The sequence below is a fragment of the Ammospiza caudacuta genome, chromosome 18 (genome assembly GCF_027887145.1).
Source record: "Ammospiza caudacuta isolate bAmmCau1 chromosome 18, bAmmCau1.pri, whole genome shotgun sequence".
Taxonomy (NCBI): domain Eukaryota; kingdom Metazoa; phylum Chordata; class Aves; order Passeriformes; family Passerellidae; genus Ammospiza; species Ammospiza caudacuta.
In genome coordinates this window covers 12,850,215-12,868,316 of record NC_080610.1, presented here as the reverse complement: position 1 = coordinate 12,868,316, position 18,102 = coordinate 12,850,215, and the positions used below count along the sequence as shown (strand labels likewise).

Genomic DNA, 18,102 nt, shown 5'->3' with positions numbered 1-18,102 from the left:
GGTGAGGATGAGGAGGTTCCCCCCCGTTTCCCGGTGCAGCCGGTGAGGATGAGGAGGTTCCCCCCCGTTTCCCGGTGCAGCCGGTGGCGCAGCCGGTGCTGCCGGTGCAGCCGTTGCCTGGGAACGGCGGTCGCAGAGGCGGAGACGCGGGGATCGCGGTGTCGGTGAGCGGGGGGTCCTCGGGAGGGTCTCCGGAGGGTCCCTCGGGACATCGGGAGGTACCGAAGCCTGGAGGGGTCTCGGGAACGGCTCCGTGCGAGCGCGGTGAGAGCCGGCGGCCGCTCCCGAGCTCCCGTCCCGCCTGCCGAGGCCCGGGGAGGTTTTCCCAGGGCCTCTTTCCCCTCCCGTAAAAGTTTTCTGTGCACAAGGGTTCGGTGTTAGCTCAAATCCAGAGCCGTGAAGCCGGAGATGAAGCAGCTGCCGCCCAGGAGCAGCTCTGTGCTCACAGGACTGTGATAAAACCCATACGAAAGGGAAATTTCCGTGCCCGGGCAGCCGAGGGAGGGAGCCTGAGCTCAGCTGCAATAATCGCTGGACTGGGCTGGTTCGTGCCCGGTGTGGGAGCTGAGAAGGGGCTCTGGGACCCATTCCCAGTTTCCCCTTTTCTCCTGCTGTGCCCAATTCCAGGTTGTTGTGGAGCCAAATCTGGGAGAGTGTGTGTGTGGAAGTATTTCAGAGCATCTCCACACCCCAGCTCCCTGGGAGGAGGGTGAAGCTGTGGATGGATGGTCCGTGTGGAGTTACACTGGAGTAACCCACTGAGGGAGGAGCAGCAGTGAGCCCAGAGAGATGTCCCGGGATGTGCAGCCTGATGAGGTGAGGGCAGCACCATGGAAAGTCCTGTTTGAGACAGGGTCTGGGGTAGATCCCACGGGAAACAGAGCCCTTGGGATCTGAGACATGCTGGGGTTCATTCCCGGTAGCCACAGGGCAGTCACCATACAGCACTCACCAAAACCTGTCCTCCTTTTCAAGGCTGCCCTTGCTGCTGCCAGGGAGAAGAAAAAAGCATCAGAGGGAAATGAAGAGTCACCATTCTGTCCCCGGTCATCTCCTTTAGGTATGGGGATCTCAGACACCCTGCCCAGCACCCGGGCTGGGAGCCAGGGCACCCTGGGGAAGGCACTGCTGGGACATCATGCCTGGAGGGTGCTGGAGTCCCTGACCCACCCCAGCACTGTCTGAGTGCCAGGCAGCCATGTGCAGCCCTCTCTCAGGCTACAGGGAGAAGCACACCCGGCACAAAGGCTCTGCCAGCATGGTGTGGGCAGCCACGCCGGGGATGCTGTTCCGGAAGAACAGGGACAGCAGCTTCTACCCCCTTGTGAGTACAACGGGCACAGTGCCACCAGGGTGCTCCCCATGGCACCCAGCACTCCTGCCCTGCTCTCCTCCATCACCCCACAGACCCCGTGTGCCTTTTTTGTCCTGGCTGCTGAGAGCAAGGAGCTGTCTCTTCCCTGCAGGACCTGTCCTGGGTGTTTGGCTACAACAGCAGCCTGGCTGTGCACAGCCTGATGGACGGGGAGCACCGGGTGCTCCTGTATGTCTCCTCCCACACAGTGGTCATCCACGACATCCTGCAGAACAGGCAGTCCCACCTGCAGGTCTGGCACAGCCGAGCATCTCCCTCCTCCTCCCTCCATCTCTCTGGTGCCCTGTGCTCAAGGGTCACCTATAGCCAAACCCAGGAGCAGCCCATACAAAAGGTAGGAACAGAACAGCCCCAGGTTTGCAGCCTCCAAGGCATTTTGCTGCTTTCCTCCCCCAGGGCCACACGAATGTCATCTCCTGCCTGTGTGTGAGTGAAGACAAACGCTGGGTTGCGACTGCAGACCAAGGGCCAGATGCAATGATCATCGTGTGGGACTCCTACTCTGGGTAAGCTCCCAGGAACCTCCTCTTTTGGAAACCCCCTGTGCCCAGTAAATCACTCAGGACTGACTCCAGTCTCAGCTGAGAGTAAAATGGGAGAACAGAGGGACAGACTAAAAAGCAGCAAAGGAACCAAAACCAAACCAAGTCCTTCATTGTCCTTGTATCACCCACACCCATGGGACACTGAGATGGGGCTGAGCTCCCCCAGACCGAGTACATCACATCTCCATGCTGTAGGATCTTCAAAGATCCCTGGTGAGTTGTTCCCCAGTGCTTGGGAGGAAGGGATGGAGGGGACACTGAGCCCCAGCCCGTGGCAGCACCAGTGTTTGCAGCCTCCCTCCATCTCACACAGAGCAGGGTGGGTGGGCTGTGCCACAGGCTTTGCCAAGGGACTGCCTGGCACCCCCAGTGCTGCCAGGAGCACCCAGGGGATCTCTGCTCCACAGGGTTCCTGTGCGCACCATCTTCCAGAGCCACGCGGAGGACGGGCTCTGTGCCATCGCCATTTCCCAGGATGCCAAGTATTTGGTGACCATTAGTGCTGCTGCTGTGCAGGTAAGACAATATCTCCTCTTTCACAGCTTTGCAGGATAGAGAGCTGGGAGTTGTTTGCAGTGCAGCACAGGGGAGGTGGGGATTCACATGGGGAGAATGGGTTTGCAGTGATGCTTTGTTTTTGCTGAGCCATTAGAAGACAGACCTGGATTTCATTAAAGTGAATGCTGCAGAGTTGAGAAAATGGATCTTAATTTGGGATAAAAGCTTCTGACTTCATCACTTTCATCTAAGCCATTTCTAGCATTATTTCCTGAAATTAAGCTTTCTGCTGCCAGGCTGGGCTGGGTTTTAGCCTGCTCCAGTCTTTTAGGCCACACCATCCCCTGCAGTGGGGAATGGGATTCACCTGGCTCCCCAAACCTCCACAGAGCCATGGGAGCATTCCTTGGATTCTTCTCCCCTTCTCTTTCAGAAAGTTTCTGTTTGGAGATGGACTTGGCTCACAGGGGAACCCACGTGCAGCACAGAACTGGACCCTGAGTTTGGCTATCAGGTGAGTGACCATACCAAGGGGGGCAGAGCTGGGCTGGGCAGCCCCATCCTCACCTGGTACCCCTGGTACCCCCATGGGAGGCCGGATCACACCTCTGGGGCACCTTGATCCAGCAGAGCATCCCAAGGGCTCACCCCTGTTCCTCTAATGCCTGACAGGCAAGGGGTGTCTTTTGATTTCAGTTCAGTGCAGCTGGTGAGGTGGTTATGGATAAAAGCAGTTTTGGATGGAAGAATAAGCAGAAAGCATTGCTCAGCTTGGTGCTAATGCAATTCTTTGAATTTCAGGATTATGTCATTTTTAACCCTCAAAATCCCCATGAGTTTGTCAGCAACAGCAAAAGCCAGGTGATATTTTACCTGTGGGTAAGTAGGGACATGGGAAGTCATGTTTCTGGTGCTACAAAGGAGGTGGCAGGGGGGCTCAGGGGCTGTCTGTCTGTCCACAACTGGGTTCACTCTGCAGATCTGTCCCTTCCCAGCTCCCTGCCCTTGCCAGATCCCAAAGTGGTCTGGACAGATATCACACTCCCTCCACTCCCACACTGGTCAGGCCCAGCTGTGGCAGGGATGCTCTTCACTCTCCCACTCCTGCTTTCCCATGGGCCTTGTGCCATTCAGCAGCTTTTGGAAAGAAGCACAGGTGGATTGAGAGGATGTTTTGTGCTCTCTGGAAGACCTTGGAGCCTTTGCTGCTTTGGTCACCACAGTGTAGGGCCAGTGCCCAGGTGGTGGGGAGGGCCACGCTGGCACTGCAGGGCTTGGTTCCAAAATCCCTGTCCTGGATGTTTTCTCTGCTTTCCCCAGGATGATTCTGGTCTGCAGTATGGGGCACCATTCCTGATCAACCAGGTGAGCACAGCAGGGAGGGACACAGCATGTCACCCTCTTGGCTTTCCTGCTGGCAGCAGCACTGTCCCTCCCCATCCCCTTACACAAAACCAGTGGCCATGGCCCCAGCCTGTCCCCCTCAGACAGGGACAAGCCAGGTTTGCCCAAACTGAGCTCAAGCAGGGCTTGAGGAGGGCAGATCCAGCTCTGGGATGAAAGCACAGCCTGGCTGCTGTCTCCACAGACGTTCAAGTGCGTGGTGGGACAGTTCAGCCAGTCAGTTTTCCACTTTAACAACACCCAAGCTCTGACAGGCACGTCGGCCGGGAAGTTGGTGGTGTGGGACATGCACGAGCCCCGCACCCTCCCCGAGGAGCGGCTGCCCAAACCCCACGGAGTGACGGCCACCAAGGTGGTGACAATGCAGGAGGAGAGCCTTACCGTGCTCCAGGTGTTGGACAGGTAACGGGGCAGCCCTTTTCAGTAGCTGTAGGCACAGTCCAGTCCTCAGGCAGCTCAGCTGTAGGAGTGGCAGAGATAATGTTGCAGTTTTAATCACTTGGCAGCGTGGTCACTCGTGCAGGAAAGTGCTGCTGGTTTATGAGTAATTTTCCAGCAATGGATTTGTCTGGGGGTGGAAATGAGGTTGTAAAGTCGTGGTGATGCGATGCCAGCTCCCCTGGGATAGCTCAGACAGTGGCTCAGCCTCCTGGCTGCTACCGGCAGAGGGAGCAGACAGCCACCAAACGCCGCCACAGCCTTGGGGACACGGCAGGGTCACCGCTGGTTTCTGCACAACCCTGGCTTTCTCCTGCACATCTGTGCAGGGCTCTGCCCGTGTGCTTGTGCAGGGAAATGGGGAAGAGATTTGCTTCCACCCAAGGATGCTGCCCAATAAATATTTGGGAGTTGTCAGTCAGTGTGTTGGTTAATAACTCTCCCTTCCCTGCAGCTATATAGTCACAGGAGATGTGAACGGGCAGGTTAAATTCTACGATGGGCAGCTGCGGCTCCTCACCATCTACAGCCACGACAAAGTGGGTCCCATCCAGTCCATCTCCTTCTCCACAATCCTTCGGGATGTTCCCGGTGCCCTCCCAAGCAGCAGGCAGCCCTTTCTCACCAGGTGAGTGTCTCTTTACCAACCCAGGTCTCCTGTGTTTGCCTTGCAGCTGAAAGCTGGGGAGGTGCTCAGTGAGAGCTGCTCCATGAGCCTCTGCCTGGTCTGGAGCAGGACTCAGCCCTGTGCCCAGGCTCCTGGGCAGGACAGGGAGGGAGGGAGTGTGGCTGGGCTCCAGCACACCCCAGACTGAGCTCCAGGTGATGCCTTGGTGCACACACAGCATTGTGCAGGCACAGTGATGATCAGCTTCTCTGTCACGTACCCAGCACACCAGGCAGTGCTAATGCTGAGCCTCCAGCTCTCACTGGGCCCCTTAATCCCCCCTTAAACCTTTCCCAGGCATGGCTGGATCCAGTTGGATTTTCTCATGGCTTGGCAAGCTAATCGGGGCCATGGCACCGGCACAGGGCTGTACCACCCTGACTGGTCACCAGCCCCTCTCTGTTCCTCTGCGTGACACAGTTGTGCCTGAGGATTTACAGAGAGCCTGCAGGCCAGATGAAGCTGCTGTGTGGCTCCATCCAGCCTGCAAACCACATGTCTGTCACTGCTGTTAGGGCTTTCCTGGCGATGTCTGTTCTTAGCCACGCGTGTTTTCCAAAGAGCCACGTGGGACAGATTCTTCTCCAGCCTGGAGCAGAGTCCTGGGGGAAGGTTTGGTCTCCCAAAGGGAGAGGGAAGGCCTGAGCTCATCCCAGAGGCTGCTGGGATTAGCAATGGCTGGAGAGCCCAGCTCAGGCACCCAAGGGGTGCAGAGTCCCTCAGTGCCTGGGCCAGATGTGCACAAACTGGTGGCAGTGATGGAACAGCTGGCAAAGAGGCTGTGCTTCCCCATGTGTCTGTCTGTGCAGACTCAACCTGGAGAAGGCTCCAAGGAGACCTTGTAACACCTTCCAGTGCCTCAAGGGCTCCAAAACAGCCATAGAGAGACACTACACAAGGGTAGGGAGTGACAGAACAAGGGGAAAATGGCTAAAATTGACAGGGGGCAAGATTAGATGGGATATAGGAAGAAATTCCTCACTGTGAGGGTGGTGATGTCCTGGCACAGGTTGTTCTGGCACAGAAAAGCAGTGGATGCCTCATGCCTGGAATTGTTCAAGGCCAGACTGGATGGGGCTTGGAGTAACCTGGTCTAGTGGAAGGTGTCAAAACAAGATGATCTTTAAGGTCCTTTCCTACTCAAACCACTCTGGGATTTCTGTGAGATCCTCTCTTGTCCCTTTTACTGGCTCCAGAGTCTCAATCAGGCAGACTGAAGCTGTACATATTTGTGCTGTAAAATGAATAATTATCCTGCTGTCTGCTTCACACATCACCAGTCACACAGTGAAACTGGTGGCCAAGTGGCCAAGTGAGCAGACAAAGGGCTGAAACTGCCCTGTGGCCTTGGCCATGGCAGCATGGTCAACGTGGAGCCACTGACAGTGGTGGCATGGGGACACGTGGAAAGGCCATTCAGAGTATCTCCAATTGCTCACTTGTCCATCTCACACACCAGTGACTTGCAAAGGCAGGAGCTCCCCAGATGTTATTCATCTTCTGGCTTGCCTAGCCAAGTAGAAAATGGAACTGGCTCCAGTGTTTTCCCCTGGCCATTTCCCAGGTCATGAATACAAAGTGTCACTTGCCTTCCAGGTCAAGGAGCGTTTGCATACTGTGTATCACAAAATATAAGTGATTGTCCAACTAACTTGCCAAAAAGAGACTGATGTGTAATATAGCTTGCAGGGACATGAGCCAGTTACTCTGATTCATCGAATTCTGTTTCTCTCACGCTAAACAGGAACTTTATCCTTTCAACCTCTGATGCAACCATGTTCCATGTTGCAACAGACAGCACAAACTTTGGAAGAATCATGACAGAGGCGAAGAAAGCTGTGAATGCCATTGCCTGCCACCCTCAGGAGCCGCTGGTGGCTGTGGGGAGTCACTGTGGGCTGCTCAAGGTGTGGGACTACAAGCAGACCCAGTACCTCGTCAGCAGGATATTCACTGAGGCTGGAATCCAGTGCTTATCCTATGATCCTGAAGGTATCCCAGCCCTGTGAGCTGACCAAGTGCCAAGCACTGGCCTTCCTGGAAGGCGTGATGGTGTGCGAGAGGTTTCTGGTCTGCTTGTGCTTTCCAGGTCATTTGCTGGCCGCTGGTTTTACTGATGGAAGGCTTTACATCCTTGATGCAATTTCCCTTCAGTCCATCTGCGACGAATTCCAGTGCTCGCAAGGTCCCGTGACTCACATCGGCTTCTCTCACGATTCCAAGTACCTCGCAACAGCTGTACGCTTGTTTTTTCCGCTCGGTGATTTACACGCGCTGCTGGCGGGGCAGCTTTGGGAGGGACTGGGAATTGCCGTCCGTCCTGCAGGCACAGAGCAGCAGGGCAGAGGGTTGTTCCTCCCCTGGGGCTTCCTGACTCCAAAATGCTTTTCCTGGTTTGAAGAGTCATTCTGTAAAAACGTCACCAGTCACAGCGGCTCCGCAGACCGCCCAGTCCCTAAATTTAGTGACAAGGCTTAGCTCTGCATCCATCTGAAGAAGGAGCTGGAGCAGGAATTTCCTCCTGGCTGATGCTCTGCTCCCTCAGTCCCAGGTCTTGCTGTAGGAGTATTGAGGCAGCATTGAAGCAGTTTGGCTCAGAGTTTGTAGCAACTGATGATGATCCGTACAAAGAAAAAGATTTCCCTCTTTGACCTTTGTGCTGTTGTTGCAGGATGAGACTTATTCAGTGACTGTTTACAAGAGAGTCCTGCAGAATGAGAGCAGATGCTGGGAGCACCTGGCAGGGCTGGTGTCCCACTACAAACCCATCCGGGGCATCCTCTTCGGGGTCCACCCAGACAGCCACAAGCCCAGGCTCCTGAGCCTCGGGGAGGACCGGCAACTGGTGGGTTGAACCAAAACTTTAAAGGACAGTGAAGATTTCTGGTTAAGGGGTGGGGCTTGACAAGGCCATCAAAGGACACTCCATGTTTGGTTCCATGGCTCCCAACCTTCTCCCCACCAGCTCCATTGCTATGGGTTGTTTCTCAGCCTGGTCTTGCTGCTGAGGCTCTCCCATTGCATCCAGGAGATGCAAATGCACAAAGTCAAGGGTGCAGGGAGACCACAGGGGAGTTGCTATGTTTCCTTGTCTTCCCTCCAGGTTGAATATGACCTGAACAGCAGCATCAAGGACCACTTGGTGGTCACACACAGGGACAGGCTGGAGCAGGCTGCAGTGCCCCTGTGCTTGACCTGGTTCCCACAGCTCAGCACTGAGTCCTTTTTCCTCACTGCCAACAACTGCTACAAAATGAAGCTCTACAACTCAACAACCAAAGTGTGCAGGTAGAGGATTGATTCAGGGCTGCCATTGCCTGGGAGCCTTCTCCTGACCCTGTGTTCTCCTTGGTCTAATGACCACCATACTCCCACCCATGAGCATGTGATTTCCCATCTGTGACACAGATCCTGGGATGGCTCTAGAGCCCTCAGGTCACTCCATTCTTATGCCCACTCTGCCGATCACTAATGTGTCATTTAGCATGGTTATAGCTGCAGGTGAATCTTGGTCTGCTCACTATGTTAAACCTGAGATGTAGCAGTTAGACATCAGATAAAGAGATTGGAGTCCACATGAGCAAAGACCAATAATCCCTGAGTACTAAATAAATTTCTGAGCCCCAGTGTCCCTTCTAGCCAGGGACCCTGTCCTATCCTGTTCTCTCAGCCAGTAGGACAAAGCCTCTGCACACCTCCCTTATCTACCCAACCTTCCACACAACAGCTGTTCCGAGGGGAAAAATGTTTTGGGTGGCCTAGAGTGGATAAATACATTGTTTGCCTTTAGAAAGACCCTTTTGGGACCAACCTATGGCTCCCCCTTGGAGAAGATACAAATCCTCCCTAGGACAAGCTCTGCAGACCCCCGGCAACACTACCTGGTGTACATTACAAAGGACAAGGTATGGAGCCCCACCTGCCCAGCTGTACAAGAGCCCCCCCCTTGCAGAGCTGGTGGGCCTTGGGAATTTCCTTGAAGATGAAACCACCATGTGCAGGCTGCTCCTGCCTGAGAGCTGAGCAAGCTCCTGGGGAGGAGGATGTGGCACTGCCCCAGTGGGACCCCCAGGCCTCCCAGACTCCCTCTTGCCTTACAGGTGGGTTTGCAGATGCTGCCTGTTGATGGCAACCCCCACAAGTCCTCGGCCTTCATTTGCCACCCGGACGGTGCCGCTGACTTTGCCGTCTCCCACGACGGCCGCTACGTCTTCACAGCCGGGGGCAGGGAGCGCACGTTCATGAAATGGAAGGTCAACCTACAGTGAGTTATGGAAGGGAAAAGGAACCTTGTTACTGCCTTCCACAGCTGCTTGGCCAATCCATTGGGCCCCAAGCTATGTGGGGTGGCAGCTGAAACAGGAGGGATGGGATGTATTTTTAGGGGTTTTGCTCCCCTCTCTGTGATGTAGGAGGGATTAAGCCAGCAAACCTCACGGGGCTGGCCATAGTGCCTGGACAACACTCCAGTCTGGGAAATGGTGCCCAAATGGTAAGGAGTTGGGCAGAGGATTTTGTGATGCTTGTGAGGGCCTGGTCAGTGTGATGGGAGATTGTCAGGGTTAGGCACGGAGCAGAGGAGCAGCACTGGCTGCAGGAGGAGCACACAGGGCAGCTGCTGATGCAAAAGTGTCTGCTCTCCAAATGGAATAGGAATTTGCTGGGAAATCCCCCCTGTGTTTGAAGAATGGATTTAGGACAAGCCATCATAATACTATAAAGCTTTGCTTACATGAATAAATGGCCTGCAATAAATGGGGTGGTTGAAGAGTGGAGGCTGCTTTAACAAAGAAGGATCTCCAGGCTCTGGCCCAGACCATCAGTGATGAATCCTGCCAGGTTTCTTACACCATCCTCTGCAGGCTTCCCTCTGCCAGACCCCTTGGGCAGTGGTGCCAGATGTACTCCCACATGAAAGGAGGGTAATACAGCAAAGGCAGGATAGATATTTTGGTTTCTTGGCATGTCAAGGACCAAAGCTGCTCAATGCAATACAAGTTTGGGGCACAGGCTCTCCCCTCATGGCTGCAGGGGCCCAATAGATATATTTGTACATAGAAATGGAGCAAGGCAGCTGTGAGTGGCATGAAAGCTGCCAGGTCACCATGGAACCACTTCACACTTCAGGGACTGGGAAGGGAGCTTAGTCCATGGCAGAGTTAGGATAGTGTGGATAGACATGGTCTCCCTCAATCTGTGCTATTTTGTTGTTTTGGTTTTTTTTTTTTCAAATTCTGCACAACACCCTCCTAGCACAGAGCACTGTGTCTCCTGGTTTCTGGGAAATAACTCCATGGGATCTGGCTTTTAGCCCTTGTTCCTATGATTGCCATTAGGTGTGCACCTGGGAAACACCACTGCTCTTCACCTTCCTAGGACCAAGGCTTTGTGGTTACGACACATGCTGGTCCTGCAAGGAACACATTTTGCAGGTACCATTTGCTCTGAGTAAGGCCCAAGGAGTGCCAAGCCAGCTCACCTTCATGTGCAGAACAAAGGAAACTTGGATGGGAAAGCAATGGGTTTATTTATTTTCTTTTCCACTTTGTGTGGCTTAAACAGTCGGGGGTCAGGATAAGCGACATTTTAAGGAAGGCAATAGAATATAAATGATCCTACTTTATAATGGTTGGCCAGAGTCCAGGCAACATTGAATTTCTCTGTAATTTGTTTTTGGAGCAAAGTTTTTGATGAACTAATTATCATTTTATTGCTGCTTCTGGCATCTTGTGAATCTCCGCTGTGTTTAATACCCAAATAACTTAATTATGAAAAAAGCATGAAGCTTGCAAGAACCCCCAGTGGAAGCAGCACTACAGAGGTGTGTGTGAAAGCTGCAGCCTGGCTGCCGGGCGTGGGGCATTGTGTGGCAGTGCTATGCCATGATTGCACTTCCAGGCTTGGTTTCTTTTTACATCTGCACAAGCCAAAGGGATTCTTTAGGCTCCAACTGCCTATGAAATTGAAACAAAGAGGTGGCTACTCAGGCGCTTTCAGTTTAATGCAAACTGCACCTGCGACTCCACGGCGGAGGAAGTCGGGTAATGGATTGCCCTGAGTTGCTGGGGAAAAATGTGTTGGATCAAGGAACAGGGAGTTGTGTGGTTTATTGCAAACACCAAGCCCCAGCCTTCTCTGCATGTTCAAAATGCTGATCTAGCTAATTCATCTCCCTCAATGTCTCTATAAGGAAGCAGAAAAGCCAAATGCCAGACACCAAGTTCAAGTCCATGGAAAAGCTCCTGGCTCCCAGCCCTGTACTCATTCCACTAAACAAGAGAACCATTCAGTAACAATTAATTCCCACACTGTGCTATTGTATGTAAAACCTGGGTATGAAATATGCTGTAGAAGTGCAGCTGATGATAAAATAGCACAAGGTTCAAGGCAGTGCTTTTCTTTCCTGAATTCTGAGGCCCAGGGATTTTATTTATTGAAAGTGTCTGTGAACAATGCCTAGAAAGGAACCATGAAAGCTCTCCTCACATGAACCCTTCCTGTACCTTCTTTCCTTCCCTTCTGCCAGTGCCTTGGATGCTGCTGCTTTCCTGGGTGGGGAGGACCTGATCCCATTCTACAACCTCCTGGATGGTGGCAGAGAAGGCAAATTCTTCAGGGTAATTATCTCACTGTGAACGCTGTCTGGCCACATCTGGTTGGACTTTAATTTACACGGGCCTGACATTTCTTTATGTTTTGTCCAGCTAGCCTTTAACAGCAATCTCATTGATATGGCTGTTAGAAAACCCTAAAAGGAGCCTTATCTTCCGTGCCTGTTGGTAACTGAAATTTGCTGTGTTTGTTTGAATCCCTGGCAGGACATGGAGGACTATTTTTACTACGTACAGCTGTGCAGCCAAGGTATCAAAACACTGGAGACCAGACAGGTGTCAACACATATTCCTTTGGAGGAAATTCCTTCTGTAATGAGAGCAATAGGATTTTATCCATCAGAGGAAGAGGTTGGTCAGCTGTTTTTATTGTTGTTATTAAAAGAAGAAAGAGCAAGACTGATTGCAATTCCCAAGTGTTCTAAGGGCCAGATTCTGATTATTGCCATGCTGAATGGCTATGGGATATATTTGCTGGCTGTCAATGTATTTTTATCTGGTCTGCATCAATATAGTAGTGCTCAGAGTCTGGCAGAAAATTCCTAAAAAAGTTTCCTTGCTAGCAAGTTGGGTAACTGCAGAAAAAGGCTGAGCAAACCTGGAGCTTGACAGCTCAGAGCTGCTCAACAAAGCAACCTCAGGGTCAAAATGTTACAGCAGAGAGAACTGATTTAATAAGGGTGCTGCTTCTTGCCCTTTGTGTGGTGTTTCTCCAAGGCAGTTGGTACTGTACACAAACCTCATTTGTAATGTGTAACCTGGCATGACTGAATCTGAAGCAAGGGGATTTGAATAACGGCCCCTGAGCACCAGCTCCAGCCTCAGCGCAGGAGAGGCTGCCCCAGGGGAGGAGGTGCATCACTGAGCTCCCTCAGCTCCCTCAGCCTTTCTACAGGGGAGACTGTGTTCATCTCTCCCCTGGCACAGCAACCCACAGGCTGCTGAGGCGCTGCTGGGAGTCTGTGCCACCCCATCTGCCCAGGGATGCTCTGCCAGGAGAGCCACCAGATGGGAGGCAGGACTGCAGCCACAGCCACCACCAAACTGACTCACTTGGGAGCCCCCACAACCAGCAAGTGTTGGTCTGTCCTGCCCTGGTGTCAAGTTGAAGTGTTATCTCTTCATACTGTGTTAGATCTTTTCCTTGGGTTATTAAATTTTTGCCTCTTGGGGACACAGAGAACATATTCCCTTGGGAAATGTCTCTGGAACAATAACTGATAATGCCCCACACTTCCCCAAATTAAAATATAAACAGCATTTCAGGCATGGAAACAGAGGTGCTGAGCTGTTGTGAAACCAGGCAACCTACAATCAGTAATAAATCCAGAGAGAAGGTTTGCCTCTCTCTAGAGTGTTTTAATAAAAGAAAAGCAGGAGGGAGAAAAGGTATCTTGGGCTGACTAGCAAAGCTTTTGGGAATTGGTGTTTTTCTTTTGTAGTTCAGTGGGGTTGATATAAAACCTAATCCCAGATCAGCCAGAGCCAAGTGAAAATGACTGTTCTTGCTTAGCGTGACATTCGCTACAGGAAAAATGTAAGGCTGAGATTTCCCTCTTGCCTGGGCTTCATTCAGTGGAAAAACTTGTGACACAAGGACAAAGGCCCAAGGCTGAATGCAAAGTCCTCCCTGGGGAGGTCTTGCCTCAGCTTCCCTTCCCGGGGAGAGCAGGCCTGGTACGTGTTGGCACGGGGAACTCTGCTGGTGTCTCTCTGCTGCCCGTGTGTCTCTGAAGGGGCTGCAGGGACAATGAAGGCATGGAGCAGATGCTGCCTTTTGGACACACATCTGCACAGCTGCCAACTGGGCTGACTCACAGCAGCAGACTTCAGGAAAACCACTGGTATCCAGCACAGCTGGTGCTGGCCTGTTTGTCTGAGAGGAGTGTGAGGGATCCAGCAGTGCAGGGTGTCAGCCCCACTGAGCACATTTTGGGTTTGGCTTCTGCAGCGCCTGAACTGCCCCAGACATAGGGAAGAGCAGGGGAAGATGAGATTTCTTATGAGTCAGGATAAGATTTCTGATCCTGCCTCTGTTGGGACCCTCGTGTGTGTGCTCCCAGAGCAAGGATGGAAGATGGTGTGTTGGCTGGTTTGTGGTTTGCCTGCCCACTGTCCCAGAGTGGAGCACAGCTGTGCCCAAGGTGCAGTAACAGCTGCAGGGTCACCGAGTGCCTGTCACGAGAGAGGAAATTCAAAATGACTGTGTGTGTAACCCCTATATTTACTTGTTATTGTCATGTCAGCAGGTGTGTGACTGTTGGCCATGCCCATCCTCAGCTGCTGAGTGCAGCTTCCCCCTGGGATGGGGTCATGGCACCCAAGAACCAACACATGAACGGTTTGGGGACATTGGCATCCACGGGATCAGAAACTGGCCCAATGCTCTTCAAAATAAAACATGTAACAACCTGCCTTGTCTTGATCTTTAGATTGAAGAAATGATAAATGAAGTAAAATTCAGCAAGTATGCAGATACTGGAGAAGAAGTGACAAAAATCAATTTAGATGATTTTATCAAACTTTATATAAATCATCGACCTGCACTCGGCTTGTCAATGAAAACCATACAACGAGCATTTGAGGTTCTTGGTTATGATAACAAGGAGGGAGACAAAGTTATTGACAGAGGAGACTTCCTGTCACTGCTTCAGTGCAGAGGTGAGTTATTTTGTTTCTAATATCAGTTTTATGCTTGCTAGTTCTGCCTGCAATTTCAGAACTTTCTCCCTGCAGCAAGAAATCATTCTGGAATGAGAACCTGGTAACCAGGGCAGGCGTGAGGAGCCACCTGCCTTAGGATTTTAAATTGAATAATCACATGTCCTGTCCCAGCTGTGCTTCTTTTACTGCTCTGGAAATCTCTACTGGCCTGAGGTACCTCAGCTGTTAAATGATAAGTATGGATCTTGGCAAAATGTATCCTTCTCCCAGTGTGCCCTTATCTGAATTGCTGTTCTCTTTTCCAGTCACCAGGCTCTGGAAAAGTAGTATAAAACTGATAAAAGGGAGACCAGAAAGGAGGGATGAAATTGGTCCTGGGCTGTACCCGTGTGAAAGACTGCAAAGATGGGATGATTTGGCTGAGCTGAATCAGGGAGAACACCATAAATGTGGGTGTTAATGTGCTTCTGGCCAGTGCCACAGAGTGCTAATAACAAACTTTTATTATCTTTCTTCTGGTATAAAAGTGTGGCTGAGCATTAAAACAGGTAAAGAGAAATGCTGGTTTACTCAGTACATCACTTGGCAAGGCTCCTTGCCACAAAGATCCTCAGAAACCAGGGATTCAACCAATGTGAGAAAGGTTAGCTATTTATACAGATGGTGTGAACATCCATAAATAGGTACATCAGATAGAACAGTTTCATAGCAGATCTATAACCTCATGCTCCAGGGACTGGGAACAAGTGCTGTGTCCATGTTATTTCAAGACACTAAATCAAGACTTTTCTCCACCTTTCTCTTCCTCTGCATGAAAATGGCTACATGGACTGTGGTCTGTGCCAGGAATTCTCCAGTGGGAATAGAAGCTCAAGCCCCTGCTACTGCAGCATTGCTCATAGACCTGTCTGCATCAGAATTTCTCCTTTGATTGACATTTTCCCCAAAATGTTATAGGGAAGAACAATTTTCCTTGGGATCCATTTTCCTGCATTGGGACCATGTGTTCCAGCTGGCAGTGTATATGTCCATATCTCAGAGAAGCCAGATCCTCTTTTGAACTCTCCTGTTTAGTTTGAGTTGCTTTTTTTATGCTCTTGACCCCATAACCCACAGGCTGCTGGTGCTCTGTTTGTACAGGGGAGCAGATGACAGAGGATGAGCTGACTGAGTGTCTGATCACCCTGCTGGGCAAGAGACCCAGGAAAGAAGGATCTGAGCTGGACACCCACCCTCCCACAGGTACAGCATTAGCATTCCACACAGCACAGAAGCAGGACTGTTTCAATTCCCAAATGGAATAATTTAAATTTCAAACCCATTTACCCTGTTAGGCTGAGAGCTGTCAAAACTGCTCAGATGGGATTGCAAAAATAGTCACAGAGCTACAGACTGTCCTTCATCCACACAGCAATTGCATGGGTGTATCTAAAAATAAATGGACAATGAACTATAACTGGGGCCTGACAAGATTACATTGCTGTTTATCTGCTGGCTGGAACTGAAATTAGAAACACACAGGGAAATCCCAGGGCTGGTTTCACCCAGGCCACAGTGCCCATTGTAGCAGAGCTGTTGGTAACAACCACATTTGTCTGCAATTTATGTCCCAGTCCACACCAGCCTGGAACAGCAAATTATAGCACTGATTTGAGCCAAGTGGCTGAGTTTAATTGCCCATTGTAATTGGAACTGCATTTTTGTACAATTCATGTCCCAGTCCCCACCAGTTTGGAACAGAATCTGTTTAGGGTCACTGGCAATGGGGCCCATGCAGCAAAGGTGCTGCTCCCAAAGGGAATTTTGAAATCCCTGGATCTCTCAGGATCCTAAATCACATCAAATCGACCGAGTGTTAAAGTTGTCCCATGACTCCTCTGAGGCAGGGACCTGCTGCCAGGTGAGACACACAGATTTAATCCCTGATATAAACACATAAAGTATCAAGCTAGTAAACCATCACATTGTCGTGATCCCTTCGTATATCTTTAAAAACATTTCATTCACTTATTCCTGCTTCTAAATTTTACGGGAAAGCAATTGTGACATTTTTTCTGTGTGTCTTGTGTTGTTGCTACTGCTCTCCAGGTGCAGCAGCTTTGACTGAAGAAGACATTCCAGCAGAAATTACAGCAGAGGTATTTGTTGCAGACATTCTCGGCTTACCTATTGCTGAACCAGAAAAAAAAGAACAGAAGGAAAAAGAAGAATCTTTGACCTACAAAGGCCCAGAATCATAGCTACCACTAGACTTTCTGTTTGTTCCTACTTTCCAGGATCCTCTCCTCAAATATCTGCAAAATTTATGGCTTGTGTTTATTGCAAAGTAAAGGTGATATAGTTGCATTTTAGTCAAACTCTAGAATAAGTCCCCAGTTTGGCATATGCCACAAACCTGTAATTTCACACCTATATAGGGAAACACTGAATGGCTGGAAAGAATGAGGCAGGTGGCCACTCCATCCTTGGCTGGAGCCTTCCCAGAAGTCATTTCAGGTGGGTTTATGCCAGATGCAGTCTATTTTCATTACGTTAAGACAGTATTCATTTGTGAAACCTGACAGCAAAAGAGCAATATAGGAGTATTGTATTGATTAAATACATTGATAAATGCTTTGACAGGTTAGAATGGATTTGTAGTTATAAATCCAATGGACCTCGGTAAAGAAATAAGTGCTGTGGTATACATTAAAACCGCGCTTCTCTTTTGGCCTTTAAACTGACTTTTTCTTTCTGAAAGTAGTAATTCCAATTAGCAGTGTAATACCAATGGGAGGCATCGCTCTGTGTGTGTGTAAACAGCATAATGAGACTGATACAAGTTGCTGTAGAAAGATCAGTGAAGTGCTGTTGAACAGCTTCCTTCTTTACATCATCCTCGGCATCAATTTGAATAATAATGTAGGCCCTTAAGAAGCGTTCCTTTCAGAAGCAATGTTTTTTAAACAGAGATCGCTGTTGTGTACTCAGAGCATCTGTGATTGTGCAATTAGCACGAACATCAAGGTGTGCATTAGGGAGAAGTTAATGAAGGAGTCCAGCAGTACCACGCCAGAGCTCACAGGTCTGTGACAAATTTCCTGCAGAGCATCACCTCCCATGTAACTCATTTAGCCTTTATGTTCATGTACTTCTATGGATCTCTGTCAGAGCTGAGCCTCCACTGCTCAAAAGCAGCCCAGTTCCGTGGATATTACTGGAATTATTTAAAGCAGCTGAGAAACTTTATAACCACTGGGGAGAAAACCCATAATTGCTAATTATGGATTTATGCTTTGTGTGAAACAGGGGACTTCATTACCCATTCCTGGGTTCAAGGTCTGTCACAGCAACTGGTGCAAAGTTGGGATGGGTGTCTGTCACTGTCCTGTACAAAAACAGGTATTATCTCTATGTAAAGTGTTTGAAGGTTTTTAAAAGCCCTAGATTTGAGGACTGAATTCTGCTTTGTGGTAAAATGTAAAACTGTGCTCTCGATGCTTCTATACTGCATTGGTTTTTCACAGAATCACGAGAATGAATTTGGTTGGAGGTCTCTGGGATCATCGAGTCCAGATGATCCCAGAGCGTGACCGGTGACCACCCTGCCAAGTAAACCACAGCACCAAGTGCCACATCCACTCTTTCCCTAAGGGTGAAGGCAGCTCTTCATGACCCTTTAGAATGAGGCGAGCTGAAATGGGACAAACTTTTTAGTTCTGGGGTAACTTACGGCCTGAGCTCGGTGGAAGTGGGGAAAGAACGTTGCCTTGTGAGGAAAACCAGCGACGGGAGCCGCGCGCGCGGGGCCGGCGGCCGCCTCCGGATTCTCCCCCGCGCGGGCTCCTTCCCGCCCGGCACCTCCTCCGCAGGTCCCGCCGGGGGCGGCTCGCTGTCCCCGCGGCTCCGCGGTGTCCCCTC

At 50.7% G+C, this 18,102-nt stretch overlaps 1 protein-coding gene across 2 annotated transcripts; it reads left to right on the top strand.

The window, feature by feature from the left end:
• The first annotated feature begins 29 nt into the window (after positions 1-29).
• Positions 30-16,874, top strand: CFAP251 (cilia and flagella associated protein 251). 2 transcript variants are annotated; one of them, XM_058816720.1, is made up of 21 exons: positions 30-816; positions 976-1,060; positions 1,218-1,324; positions 1,467-1,881; positions 2,328-2,436; positions 2,852-2,932; positions 3,220-3,297; positions 3,739-3,783; positions 4,007-4,224; positions 4,715-4,888; positions 6,672-6,919; positions 7,017-7,165; positions 7,599-7,772; positions 8,031-8,215; positions 8,718-8,832; positions 9,028-9,191; positions 11,454-11,544; positions 11,746-11,889; positions 13,971-14,199; positions 15,343-15,444; positions 16,291-16,874. In XM_058816720.1, the coding sequence occupies exons 4-21, from the start codon at positions 1,853-1,855 to the stop codon at positions 16,440-16,442; spliced, it is 2,487 nt and encodes an 828-aa protein (XP_058672703.1). In that variant the 5' UTR covers positions 30-816; positions 976-1,060; positions 1,218-1,324; positions 1,467-1,852; the 3' UTR covers positions 16,443-16,874. The 2 variants fall into 2 exon arrangements, with proteins under 2 accessions (XP_058672703.1, XP_058672704.1); XM_058816721.1 differs by lacking the exons at positions 30-816; positions 976-1,060; positions 1,218-1,324; positions 1,467-1,881; positions 2,328-2,436 and having other exon boundaries at positions 2,878-2,932; positions 3,220-3,279; positions 4,068-4,224.
• The last annotated feature ends 1,228 nt before the right edge of the window (positions 16,875-18,102 follow it).